This window comes from Falco rusticolus, chromosome 1 (assembly GCF_015220075.1).
Source record: "Falco rusticolus isolate bFalRus1 chromosome 1, bFalRus1.pri, whole genome shotgun sequence".
Lineage (NCBI taxonomy): Eukaryota > Metazoa > Chordata > Aves > Falconiformes > Falconidae > Falco > Falco rusticolus.
Genome location: NC_051187.1, coordinates 69,270,340 through 69,283,567, shown reverse-complemented (window position 1 = coordinate 69,283,567; position 13,228 = coordinate 69,270,340). Strand labels below are relative to the sequence as shown.

The following is a 13,228-nucleotide window of genomic DNA, read 5'->3' as shown; positions in this document are numbered from 1 at the left end:
TCCAAACGTTAATTTAAATGTTTAGAGATGATTGCAAGTCTTTAAATAGAGAGAGATAAGACACATTAATTCATAAAACTTACCAGTCAGGTAAATTTGTCCTGAGGGTTGCTTTAGACAGTCTTTGTCATGCCTTGTGAATTGTAAAACATCTCTCCCCCATCCCCCCTCTTGTTTCTACCACAGTACTTATGAAACTATTGTAGAAATCATAATTGTGAATGAATAGGTGAGGCTTTATAAAAATGCTCCCATTGTGATGCAGGGATGGAAATTCTCAGCTGAAATTTTAAATGTAGTTAATGGAAGTAGAAGGGGACTGCTTCTTCAGTCAAATGTTTGCATCTTACAAAATATAAATAATCTGAAAGCAAGTAGTTACTCAGTTCAAAGCTTAAACAAAATGAGGTAAAGGTTTTTAATAAGTTCTGGTCACACAGAAACGAAACTACTGTTGGTAAATCTCTAGATGTTTTCATTCAGTAAACACTGACCATCTGAAATGAGCAGGCTGAAAATGTTCATGAGGGAGTAACTTTTGACTTACCATAATAAACTGTACCTTTTTTTTTTAACTTCTTCCTTTAAATAAGCTATTACCAGCTTCCACAATCAAGAGAATGTTTTGTGTGACCTAAACTCTATGCTTTCACTGATCTCAGTTTTTGAATATTCTGGAGCCACACAGCCCAGAGCTGCTGCTGTGGTAGATGGATCTCTAAAAAATTCCAGTACAGCTGAAGCATGCTCAGAGCAGGAGTAGGTAACACAACTTCGAAGGCTGTGGTAGGTTGAAGAGAATTACTGTGACCTTGTGCTTTTTGCTGACAGGATCCATGTACTCTTACAATGACTTGCCTAGTCACCCCGTAATAGCTGGATGGAATTTTCATGCTTTTGCTTTCCCACCAAATCAGTTACAAATGGAGGAAAATAAATCTGGAAAAGATATAGATGATTGTGTATTTAAAGAAACATTAAAGGCTTAGACACTCAGGGGTTTTTTTAGTTTGTTTACATCTACCTATAGCACTTCCAATTATAAACTACGTTGTCTTGTCTTTATTGCGGGGATATTACAATTACAATATAAGAATATAAGAATATTTCAAAGATAGTTCAAAAATGGATGTTATGAGTTGGCCATTAGGTCATGATGGAGATGCAGGCATTTCTAAGAAATTAACTTCATTTAAGTATGGTTCAGTAGTTAATACAACTTCCATAAAATTCAGGCAGGTTAATCTCATGTTGCTTTTTCCCTGCCCTGTCCCACATTATTTCCTCTCTCTAGTTGGTAAAATGGCTGTTAAAAAGAGAGAATAAAAAAGATGAAACTAATGCTCCTGAAGGAGATACTGGTTATAGTATATAGAAATATTTTTTAAGTCTGCTGTCACTTCCCTGACACTGTGTCATGCTAAACTAATAACAACTATTATTTTTCAAGTGAAGATTTTCTTCTGAGTCTTTTTACCTGCATGTGTGTCTCATCTGAGAAACAAATACAGACTCTCTTCCCATAGAAAATGTTTTTTTTTTTCCTTTGCTGTTCCTGAAGGGGCAGCATATCGGGCTCAGACATGGAGGAGTAATTCTAAATGCGAAAGCTCAGAGTTTGCTGTTGTCCAGTGGTGATAAGTATAGCAGACACTCTGGGAGAAAGTTCTGCACTCCCCTTTCTAGCTCTGGTGATGGAGAAAATGTCCTTTGGCAATCCTGTTCCAGTGTCAGCATTCTCTTATGGTACAAATTCTGGTACAAGAAGTACCAGGTATGCTCACTGGGCCCATTTTACTGCTCTCTGCACTCCGCTCCCCCTGCTCCCCGCCCCCCCCCCCCTCCCCCCCCAGTTTCTGAGCAGTATGTGCTTTCACTTCTGGTCTGGGATTGAAATTCTGCAGGTTCCTCTTGCAGACCATCAGTACTTAAGCAAGTTATCAAACTAATGTGGTCAGCATAATGGTTGTGCATCTGTTTGAAGGTACTGGTGCTGGTCATCTTGGGGAAGCTGCACTCTGTTGAGGAGTTGCTGTTTGAAACTTGAATCTGTCCAGTAAATGTGTGGTGCTCCCAAAGTATTTAGATACCTACCTGGTGTGCTCTGGCAGTTTGTGTTTGTCCACATAGCAAGAGACACTGTCCTTAGCACAAAGACAAGGCATACCATTTTGCAGTATGTACGGAAAAATTCCAAAGATACGAGAATTAATCTTAAGATGCAAAATGGATGCCAGACGTCCCTGGCAGTTTGCTTCTCTCCTCTGCACATATGATTCTGGAGACAATCAGATCTGTATTAATGATAGTTCAGAGGGGACAGTGTTTGGAATCACCTTTACCCTGTGCTGCCAGGTTGGCCTTGCTGTGATAATTGAACCAACCTAGGCTGTAATCTTAGATACTTGTCTAGTTACTTGCTTGTATCTCCCTGCTCATCTTACTTCATCAAGCAGTTCAGAGATTAGGTCTATCTTGCTAGTAGAAATAGCTGGTTTGTCTAGACCGGGGGAACAAACTCATTTGGTGTTTGGAGGTAGCAGGGAGAGAACAACCTTCATCTTTATACATGAGAGATCACTAATACCAGGTTTGCACTGGTGTTACTTGTTTCTGTCATACTCCTTTTCAAGTGATCCTTATCTTGCAGAATACGTGGTCTCGTATTGGCTCCTTTAGGTTGAGAGAAAGGCATCTGAGATTCATCCAGCCATCTTTGTTGCGTAGTTTTATACTTCTGACTGTGCACAGTCTGTTTACATCACAAATGTGATATGATGCCACCTGCACTTTTAATGAATGTCTGGCTAATTAGCTTGCAGCAGAGACTGGAATAGCTCAAGATTGTCCTTTCTGATTTTATTTTATGAGTTTGTGAAGGAATTTCTCTTACTGGCACAGGTTGGAAGATCTGTAATCAGTCCTGGTTTCTTAAAAATCAGGTGGGATACTGAGTTTTTTGAACAATGGTAAGTTTTGAGGCCAGAGCATTTTGCTTGGAGTTACATAGCCGTATGTTGGGCGCATGAACTTAGTAACGAATACTGTGGTTTCCCTGTGGTTCCTTAATAATGAACTTTAGCCTTAAACAGAACAAATGACTTTCAGTCTTATGAAAACTTGCTATGCATAGATGCAGTGAATGTATAAAAAGGGCTGGGATTTTTTTCTGTTCTCATTCACCATTCCTTTTGCACATACTGCTGTCATTGGTGTCTTGGTTCAGCCTACAGTATTTAGCTCTGCTACTTGTAGATGCAGGAATCTTTTTTATGAAATACTTGAATGACCTAGAGCACTGTCAATAAATTTGTTTCTTGAGGGTTCCTTTCGAAATCCACTGTTCACATACTGACAGTGTGTTGATGAGTTATGTGAATGAGCAGGGCAAGGCACTTGGTTATCACCCCTTTGTCAAAAAAAAGAAAAAAGTCATGTGATGAATGTCTGTCTTTGGGAGCTACATTAGTTTTGTATGTCCTAGGTCCCAGCAGTGCTCTTAGAGATTTCTTGAATTAATAGAATAGAGTAGAATAGCGATGTGGACTAGCTCCTGCTACAGTCAGTTTTTAACTTGGTATTCTAGTTGGTTTTTGTCAAGTTTGTTTGCTTACAAAAAAGGGGATACTGAATAATTGGACTTTTGCCAGAGTGGTGGAATGTCTCCTTTCTTTGTCTCGAGACATTTTTTTGATTTCTCTGAATTTAGAATAGCCTAAAAAATATCGGATAGGTCTTTCATAAACATGGGGTTCGTTCTGCAAGTATGAGTTACCAGGCCTTTTTTTTTTTTTTATTGGAAAAAAAAAATTGTTCCAACGCTGACTTAACACCTTAGTTGTTTACTTACTGGACGGTGCTGTCAGCCTGTTTTTTGCAACTGCAGTAAAGCTTATACAAAGTAGGCAATTCAAGTAGAAAAAAGAGTTTTCAAAATAATAAAGAAACCCTACAAATTGTAGGTATATTATGTATGTTTGAGACGTGTGACTAGCATTTTCCTGCTGTGTGTGTTTGTTGCAGATCAATGTGTTTCGGTACAGTGTTAATTTTTCTTGCCATCTCAAAATTAAAGAACCTCATTTGTATTTGTCTTCGAATTAGCAATTTGTCATTTTGCTCTGACTAGTATTTTCTAATGGTTAGTGGATTTAAAAGAACTATGACAACAGACATGGAACAGTTCTTTGAATTACTGTCAGTATGATCTGTGTGTCATTGACTTCTAGCTACAGTGCCTCATAGCTCATACCTGAGCTAGGTGGAGGATAGTAGGATCAGTGTACTTTAAGCTCGTAAGTATAGACATTTTTTACATCTCTTTCTAGAAGGACAGAGTAGTGATGAGACTAACTCGAAATTAATGCCTTCAAGTTGTCTGAAAATTATCCTTGAACCAATTAGCCACTTGGTTGTCCTCCCCCAGCAGAGTTTGACACAAGGGAGGAAGGGCTGCATGCTTACGACAGCTGCATGGCTACCTCCTCTAGTCCAAGCCATTTGTTGCTCAGCTCTTCTAGCCTTTACGAGCCCAAGCTAACTGCAGAGCGGTGGGAATGGATCAGAGACTATACGTGCAGCAGTGAACAACTACTTGGACTGCTGTGTCTCTTTCCTCTAACAGGCACAAAATATATAGTTTATGTTATAAGATTAACAGGGTGGAGTAACTTGTCAACTTCTGCTATGCCTTCCCTGCTTTAGGTGTTTCAGGTACTAAATTCAGGAGACTGGTAATTCAGTGTTGCTTTCTGCATGTAGTTAAAATTCCTTATGCTCCTTGTCGAAGGAGAGCATCACCTCGCCAGCCATCAGTGCGGGGAAGGGGAGCTATGGATCTAGCTTTTCAGGTAGTCTTTACACCGTGATGAATGGGGTTCCCTGAGTTACTATCAGTGAGGATCTGTAACCTGGTCTCTCTGGTTCTACTGTGTTGCCAACTTACTGGCTTTAGGGTAGTATGTGTGGATCATGCCTCTTTTGGCCTTTAAGCCTTTTGTAGGATCTTTTGAGGAGGCAAAAAGAGTATATGCAGTTCTCCTTAGTTAAAGTGCACAAAGGATGTGTGCGCCTACAGGTAGGGTCTGTGTTGACTGTGACATGGAATTACTCTGGGTTTAGACCCACAGCCGAGTTGCAGCCCATCAGTTGATTGTAATAGTTACTGGTGTGCGCAAGTTTTACTTGAAATTACACAAACCACTTTGGGGTTGGATTTGAACTAGTCTGTTATAAGGAAAGTTTATGTACATGGATAACAATTATGAATCAGCTGAAATGCGACAAACTTGAGCACGCACAGTATTAGGTTCAGTGATTCTTACTCTGTTAAGCAGTGTCCCAAATGACTGGATATGAGGACAGTGTGTTGGGTAAACTGGTTCATGAACGGAAAAGTACTGCTGCTTACAGTGGTTGTCGATTAAAAGATTGCTTTACAAAAAATGGATTAATTACTTGTATCTCTTTCTTTAAGTATGTATAGAAAATATGATTCGACTAGAATAAAAGCAGAGGAAGAAGTCTTTTCGAGTAAGCGATGCTTAGAATGGTTCTATGAATACGCAGGTAAGGGTGAAATGCAAATTTCCTAATAAAAAACGTATCTATATTGGAATATAAAAACTGCATTAACTGAGCTTTTCCAAGACTGAATATAGAGGCTTTTTTTGTAAGGGTCTTAAAGAAGGGTCTTGGTTTATATTTTGTGTAGTGTGAAGCTGAAGAGTTCAAGGGGCAATTTTGTCTTTGTCTCTGTTCTATAAAAAGAATACAGAAGGTGTGAAACAAAATGTTTGGGAACATGTATACTTCACTATTCAAATATATAGTTAAAGGTGTACCTCTGTCTAAAATATTATCTCTCTGACTTTAGAAGTTCTGACATCTGCCATGTTAGTGCTGAACAGTACAGAATTATGCTTCAGAAGTGTCTTTAATTTTAAAAAAAAAATAAGGTGGGGGAGATAGTAATATTACAGTTGTTCCTGCTGAATCTGGTGCTTATGGTTTCAAGGAAGGAAGTGAATCAATTCAAGTATCTCATACTAGTCTTGTTTTTATATAGTTTTCCATCGCAAGGTGTAGGGAAGATAGACTGAATTATTTATTCTTGCCCCTTTTGTATGACAGCTTTCTTCAGGCATTACTTCTAGGATGGTTAATTATGATCTGCAATCACAAAAGATGATCCTTTAATAGTGAAGTTTGTTGTTGTATTCATTTCCTTACATGTAGTTTTCTGAAGGGGAGAACTTGAAGTATGGGGGAAAATGATCTCATGACTGTAAAGACCAAAAGGAAATTAAATAGGTGATTGACAAAATAAGGTTGTCTTGCAGTTTTTCTGATGCTGTCTTGGATAACATTGCTCACAGATTGTTCTGGTCTGTCTGCTTCTTATGCATAATGAAGAATGACTTAATTTGATGTAATAAATCTTTCTTCTATTAAAATCATATAAACAAAATTAAATACTTTGAGATGTCATTTGTCTGTGGCAGTCTGAGAGGAGATTCAGACAAATACAAGTCAAAACTAACCTGTTAGATTCTCTGCCTTTTTGACCAGCTTGATCTACTTTTTTACTCTAGCAACAGGGATAACTCATTTTTGTTCAGTTTCATGGAAAGACGGTATGAAAGGAGGGCTGTATATGAAAAAACTTTTGAGTTTCCATTGGATGCATATACCAAAATAAACCAGAGAGAATTCGAGAGTATGATTCTGTTTACAGTATTCAGTAACACTCTAAAAAATGAGTTTTCAAAAAATAATCTTTTTTGTGTTCTTGCTTCAAGTCTTCTCCTTTATGCAGACAGTTGACACTGCATTTGTTTGGGATTTTTTCCCTGCTGTATCTTTACATTGCAGAATGAGTCTAACTTTTAAAGACTGTTGTTTACACTCAGAGAACTGAGAGGATGTCATGAGAAGGTGGGAAAAGACACAATTAAACCGTGTTATTTCTAGAATATTAGGTCGCCTAATAATAACTCACAGGTTGCTCATCCCTTTATAAAACCTTTTTTTCTTGCACATGTGATCTTTTTATTGGATGAAAGTAGACATTTCAGCCTCTTATGTTTTTTTCCTAAATGAACCCTTTTAAATGTGAGTAAAATAATTCCAATCAAGTAGTCCAAATAACTTAAAATGTACCTAAAAAAATAGAATGGCACAGTACAAGTCTAATGCCTGTATAATTTTTTCAACAGAATATTGTAGAAGTTACAAATATCTTGATTTAACAGCATCTATTAATAGTAGTGCATTTTAATAGCATCTGTATTTTGAATCTTTTTTTTTTCTCCTTTTCAGCTGGCAGAGAAATAGCTGTAATTCATGTTTTCTTTCCCCCTGCGGTTACTAAAATTTGGATAATGTGTGGCTGTGGTATAGCAATATGAATAAACAGGAGCAAGAGATTTTTATTTTGGGCTCTTTCTTTGATAGATAATGTTATTGTCTCATACACTATCTTTATCTAAGGAATGAGATTCTGGGAATGGTAATGTCTTGTATCTTGTGTAGCTGTGCGTTACATTTTTATGTGATATGATCTTATGATAACCGTAGAGATTCAAGCCAAGAAATGAAATGAATGCCACTAACAGTCATCCACTCATTTAACCGTGGTAATATTACGTGGCTGTTGCGCTAATCTTAAGTGCATTCTTGAAGATCTTATAAATGTACTCTTCCAAGATTATCTCAGTAAATGGGTAGAATAAAGGATATTGTTAGGAATGAAAAGTTGTTTTACAGCTTTTCTGTCTCTATTTCCAAAGGTGAGATAAAGACGTAAGTGTATCCAAGTCGGATAGGAAGTGTGGAAAAATTTATTGCATAAACAAACAAAACAAACACAAAATCAACAAAAACTTATTCGGAAGTTCAGGTTGTACTGCATGATTGCATTTGTCTTGTGTGGTAAAGGTCAGACTGTTTTAATTTTCAGAGATAAGTAAAATGCATTTTGTTTGCAGGCACTGATGACATTGTAGGGCCAGAAGGTATGGAAAAATTTTGTGAAGACATTGGAGTTGAACCAGAAAATGTAAGTTCAAAGTCCATTCAAAAGATGTCTAATCTATTATGATGTACATGAGCCAGTCTTCTATCTCTTATTTTTCCAACAAGAATTAAAAAATTCTTGGCAGTTAAAAGAAAAATAATGAAATATAAACCAGGGAGGTTTATGTATACATTTGGAAACAACTGTATTTTAAACCCTAAACTGTCAACATGTAAAACCTCAATTTGTCTTTGCTGCCACTCCTTTTTTGCTTCCCCCCACTTAAAAAAAAAAAAAAAAAAAAAAAAAAAAGATATGTAAAATAACAAACAAAAAAACACCACCAAGCTGATGGTTGTCTCTTCTGAAACAATGAGATGATGACACTGGAGATTATTTAATGTAGCAACTACAAAAATATGAAGTAATGTTTTCTTCAGGTTTTCTGGAGAGAAAGGGATTTCAAATGTGGGCAGTATTAGCACTCCCATTATGCCATTTCAAAACACAAATAAGGAATGTATATAATTACATATATCTATTTTATGTGTAGTTATATACAGAACTAAATGAAATTCAAAAAGGCATAGTTGTGCCTTTTACAGGCTTTTTCCTAGTGCCTTATTTTTGCTCTTTATATGCAAGTCCCATCTTTAGTAGCATTCATAAAGCATCTTCTCTAAGTAAAATGAGAATTGTGGTTTTGAAAGATTTACTGGAAATATAAGATGTAATCTTCTAATTTTGGAGGGTATTAGTATAATAAACCCTTGAGATTTATGCAAATATTTGGGTATATAAGTAGGTATTCTGATTTTGCATAAAAAATGTACAGAGCTGCCCTAATATTAGCTAGTTAATGGCTGAGTTGCAAATTTAAATGGCTTGATTTTTTTTTTTTTTTTTTTCCCTTGTAGTCTGCAGGGTCAGGTTTCCTGTGGATTTTTCCATGTATATATCAGAGCTGTTTTTTTAAGTTCCTGGATAAGATAGTAATCTTATGGTATCACTTTATCTAATTTTGCTTCAGTCTTCTATGTGACATGTGGAAAGGACTGTCTTTCCTTTTGGGCAAAACTGTATCAGCCTCTGTTTTGATGTGTGTTAACGTCAGTTCACCTAGTTTTATTTTAACATCTACTTGAATTATACTGCATGGTCAGACCTGCAAAATTAGGTAGGTTTACAATACCCTGGGGTAGCTGGATTCAGGTAGGATCATTATTAGCTTTAGAATAATTGGATTTCACAGAGCTCATGGATTGCAGCTGATGTTCATCTACATGAGTTTAACAAATGTCAAATGTAACATCATCAGATCAATACTTAAAATCTGTAGTTGTTTTGGGAAACCTTTTCTGTAGCTTTGGCACAATTCCTCTTCTTCATTGCACTGCTTGCTAGGTGACTCTGCATGCTCCCTTAAAGTAAAGTGGCTGGTGGTGACTGATGTTCATGCTCTTTGCACTGTTAACTTTTCTTTGTTTGGACCATGTACGGGTTTGTCACTTTCAGGTTTTTTAAATTCTAAAATACAGTCTAGCAAAGTTCTGAACCGCATTTATACAAGTAAAGCATTTGTAGCCTACTAAACAGTAGTTATTTGAAAAATATGTGGATCTCTTTGTTAATTTCTTTGTCTTAATTTTTTTTCTCTTTAAAACAGGTAGTTATGCTTGTATTAGCGTGGAAGTTGGATGCACAAAACATGGGCTACTTTACATTACAAGAATGGTTAAAAGGAATGACATCACTGCAGTAAGTGCTTTGAAAAAAACTCTTTAAGTTTGTTAAAGGAAACCCAATGTTTTAGAAAAGACATACGTTGATGTTTTGACTCATAATAGCTAAAGCAGAGAGTTCTGCTGTGGAGTAGAAGCCATACATTTTTGGTCCTATTTATGATGATACGGCCACTTAGAGACAGCTTGAAACCTGACAGCTGCGTGTCTAAATACAGTTGGATTAGAATGTCTGCAGTCTCAAGAAAACAGATATGCTGGGAGCTTCGACATTGTTTCTGTCCTCAAGGACACCTGTCTTTGTCACTGGATTGGACCTATCTGTGAGATACTGGTATGTTGTTAGAACATATGTAGTTTAAAATGCTAAATAATACAAAGCTTTTCTGTGACTCTGCGTTGTCATGTTCTTCCTAAGAGTTGCTTTCTCCAGTTGAGAGCTTATCTTCATGTCATAATTAACATGAAGGTACTTGAATAATTGTGTTTCATAGAGAGTTGGAGAAAGAACTATGTTTTGACTTATCTTCCAGAACAGAATGGCTGAAATTGTGTAGGAAGTTTTATAGTTCCAGCAAAACTATAGAAAGTATTGTTTCAGTGCTGTGGTTTACTGGTTGTTTGTCATGTATAGACAAGCTCTTGGTTTAATCTGTTGGAGAGTGCATTTTCTACAAAGCGAAACAAATTTTTATCAGAGTACCAATGTAAGGCTTTGCTATTTTGTCTAGATCCATTTCACAGTGTGGGTTTAATCAAGGCATTTTATGCAGACAAACTCATAAACATGCCTTTGTACAGAGCGATGTATTTTGGATAGGTTAATGGAGGTACATGTTAGAGATTCTTTTCTAAAACATTGGATATCTATATAAGAATGCAGACTCTGAATTTGCTTTGTGTTTTTCTTGTAGGTGTGATACTACAGAAAAATTGAGAAATTCTCTGGATTACTTGAGATCTTTATTAAATGAGCCTACCAATTTTAAACTTATTTATAGATATGCATTTGACTTTGCACGGGTAAGTACTGTGGAAGACCAGAATCTGAAATGAAAAGTTAACTTTCATAAGTAATAATTGAAATACTGCATACTTCTGTTTCTCTTAAGATACCATCAATCTTGTTTTCAACAAATAGAACGTTAATGTTCTAGAAAAGTAGATGCAAAATGCCAGAAACGGAACAGGAATGTATATAGGATTCTTGATGCTCAGTGGCTTAGTGTTTTGATGTGTTTTTGTTACCTTCATAGCTTCAAGCTATTATGTGACTTCAAGGAAATCATGTAAGCCATATTGGAGCTTTGCCACTTCCACTGGCTTTATAATTACCCTGGGTTTTCTTCTTACTGATTGGATTTTGTGAGCATATACGTATTTAAAACAGGAAGGCACTTCAGGCGTTTCTGAAGGCGGTAAAAATAACTAACATGATAAAAGCTGGATATGATATAATACAAATACCGGTTCAGAAGAGTGTTGGAAGCTCATTAATGATGTTCTTAGTATTTATTAAACAATATCCCAATATCAGTCTTCCTACTGTAAAATACATATTGATAAAATTGTACCTGTATTGGAATCCATAATATGCATAAGACTATTCCTACTTAAAGGGAGCAATAAAAGAACTATAATTTTCTGAATTGATATGGAATTTGAACATCGGTCTTGCTAATGTGATGAAATCTACAGAACATGTAACATAAAAATGATCACAGGCAAAACTGAAGCTCAGGTTTCAATGAAGGATAATCAAAAGCACCAAGAAAACTTGCAGGAAAAAGAAGTAACGTGAGAAAAATAACAAGAAGTTGAACTGATAGCAGTTCTGATCGTTAAGTCTGTCATAAGTATTCAGATTTGTGGTACATCAGTGCTTTCTGCATGTCATCATGCAGAGATTTACAGTAGTTCACTTTTAAGCAAGGAAACCTACAGCTGAATAGGACAGAATGCATGGTATTAGTTAGTATGAGAGAACAAAAAGCCATATCAACATCTTAATTCCTTCTTTGGTGTGTGAAGATTTATTCTGCAAGTTTTGCTCAATGTAAGATGTAAAGGCTAGAAATAACTAACGTTGCCAAAGAAGTTCAAAATACTGATGAAATATTAGGAATAGATAGCAAATCGGTGCCAGCTGACAGCCTGTCAAAAGTAAGTGCAGAAACTTAAGAGCATAATGGGTGGAGTTTTTTCGAGAGGTAATGAGCTGATGTGACAAATATGGTCTTGGAAAAATACTGAGATACAGATGCTGTGACATAATTTGTGACAAGAAACCCCAGATTGTAGAACTGCAAGTCAAAGGCATATCAACAGGGGAATTGTAAAAACAGTATTGCATTAATAGAATTATTGAACTTTTAGTACTGTGGAGCCAGGGGAAGTCTATTGGAGAATGGCACCCAGTAAGAATAGAAATTAATGTTGACAAAGGCCGATACATTTATCTAGATGCAGCAGATGAATCTACATAATTTTAATCAGAATAATTGAAATGACTGATAGAAAAAAAGCTGATGGGAACGGTTTTGGTTTTTTGATTCAGAAGATCGTATAATTTCCATCCTAAGGGTAATAATTTCAGGGAGGTGCTCCATGGCAGAAGTACTTGTCTAAACTTCTCAGGTTTTAAGAGAGAATTTTTGAAAGCTTCTGTTGAGATTCAGTATTTAGTCAATGAAAATAACCATTATGCATGAATTAAGTCGGCATGGATTTGAGGAAATAATTTAAAACACCGTATGTTGGTATTAAGCACAAATACCTTTCTTACTCCCTCTTTGACATTCATTGCCAAGTCTGGGAACACACAGATGCATGTATTTCATGGCTTAAATAGGTCTTTTATTGAAAATATTGGGAGGGGTGTGTGTGTGTGTGCAAAATCTCAGAGTGTCTGTCATCAATATAAAATGAATACTGAAATTTATCAGAGTTTTTCAATGTTCTTTCCACTGTATCCAAGAAAGAGAATGTAAGTATCTGGAATGTATGTTAAGAATGAAAGTGGAACGTCTGTCATGGCAGATGTTCCATTAGGCAGTTGGAGGCGGGTATAAAGGGCTTATCTGAACAATTTTGTCTGAGCAGTATTTTGAGAGGGAGAATGTAGAAACTTAACAATGTAAGGCATGTAAAAATAGCATGTCCAAAGTAAAGGCAACAGAGCTTGATTTCATTAACACCTGAGTGTGTGGGAAGAATTCAGAGTATAAACAGTATGGAAAATAAAAGGTATGCTCACAGCAGTATAATTTTTGCTTAAAGGTGTTTGTGGCAGAAGTGTAAATAGGCCTTGGAAAGAGGTTTAGTTTTTAGAATTACTTGATGTTTGAAATAAGTGAAAGAATTGTATCATATGAATACAAAAAAGCCTTTGCAGGTTTGTTTTTCAGCTTTATTACTGATTGAAAAGCTTTCTTCATCCTGGAATTTGCTTTTTTCCTCTAGATGAGAT

General features: G+C 36.2%; 1 protein-coding gene across 12 annotated transcripts in view; it reads left to right on the top strand.

The window, feature by feature from the left end:
• Window positions 1–13,228, top strand: part of DCUN1D4 (defective in cullin neddylation 1 domain containing 4) — a 38,770-nt gene that overhangs the window by 22,576 nt on the left and 2,966 nt on the right. For 10 of the 12 annotated variants that reach the window (XM_037383279.1, XM_037383269.1, XM_037383327.1 and 7 more), the window contains 4 exons: window positions 5,477–5,568; window positions 7,989–8,059; window positions 9,684–9,775; window positions 10,674–10,782. In XM_037383279.1, coding sequence (XP_037239176.1) covers window positions 5,477–5,568; window positions 7,989–8,059; window positions 9,684–9,775; window positions 10,674–10,782 — 364 coding nt within the window. The remainder of the gene's footprint in view (window positions 1–5,476; window positions 5,569–7,988; window positions 8,060–9,683; window positions 9,776–10,673; window positions 10,783–13,228) is intronic. The other 2 variants (XM_037383345.1, XM_037383363.1) reach the window with 1 other exon arrangement.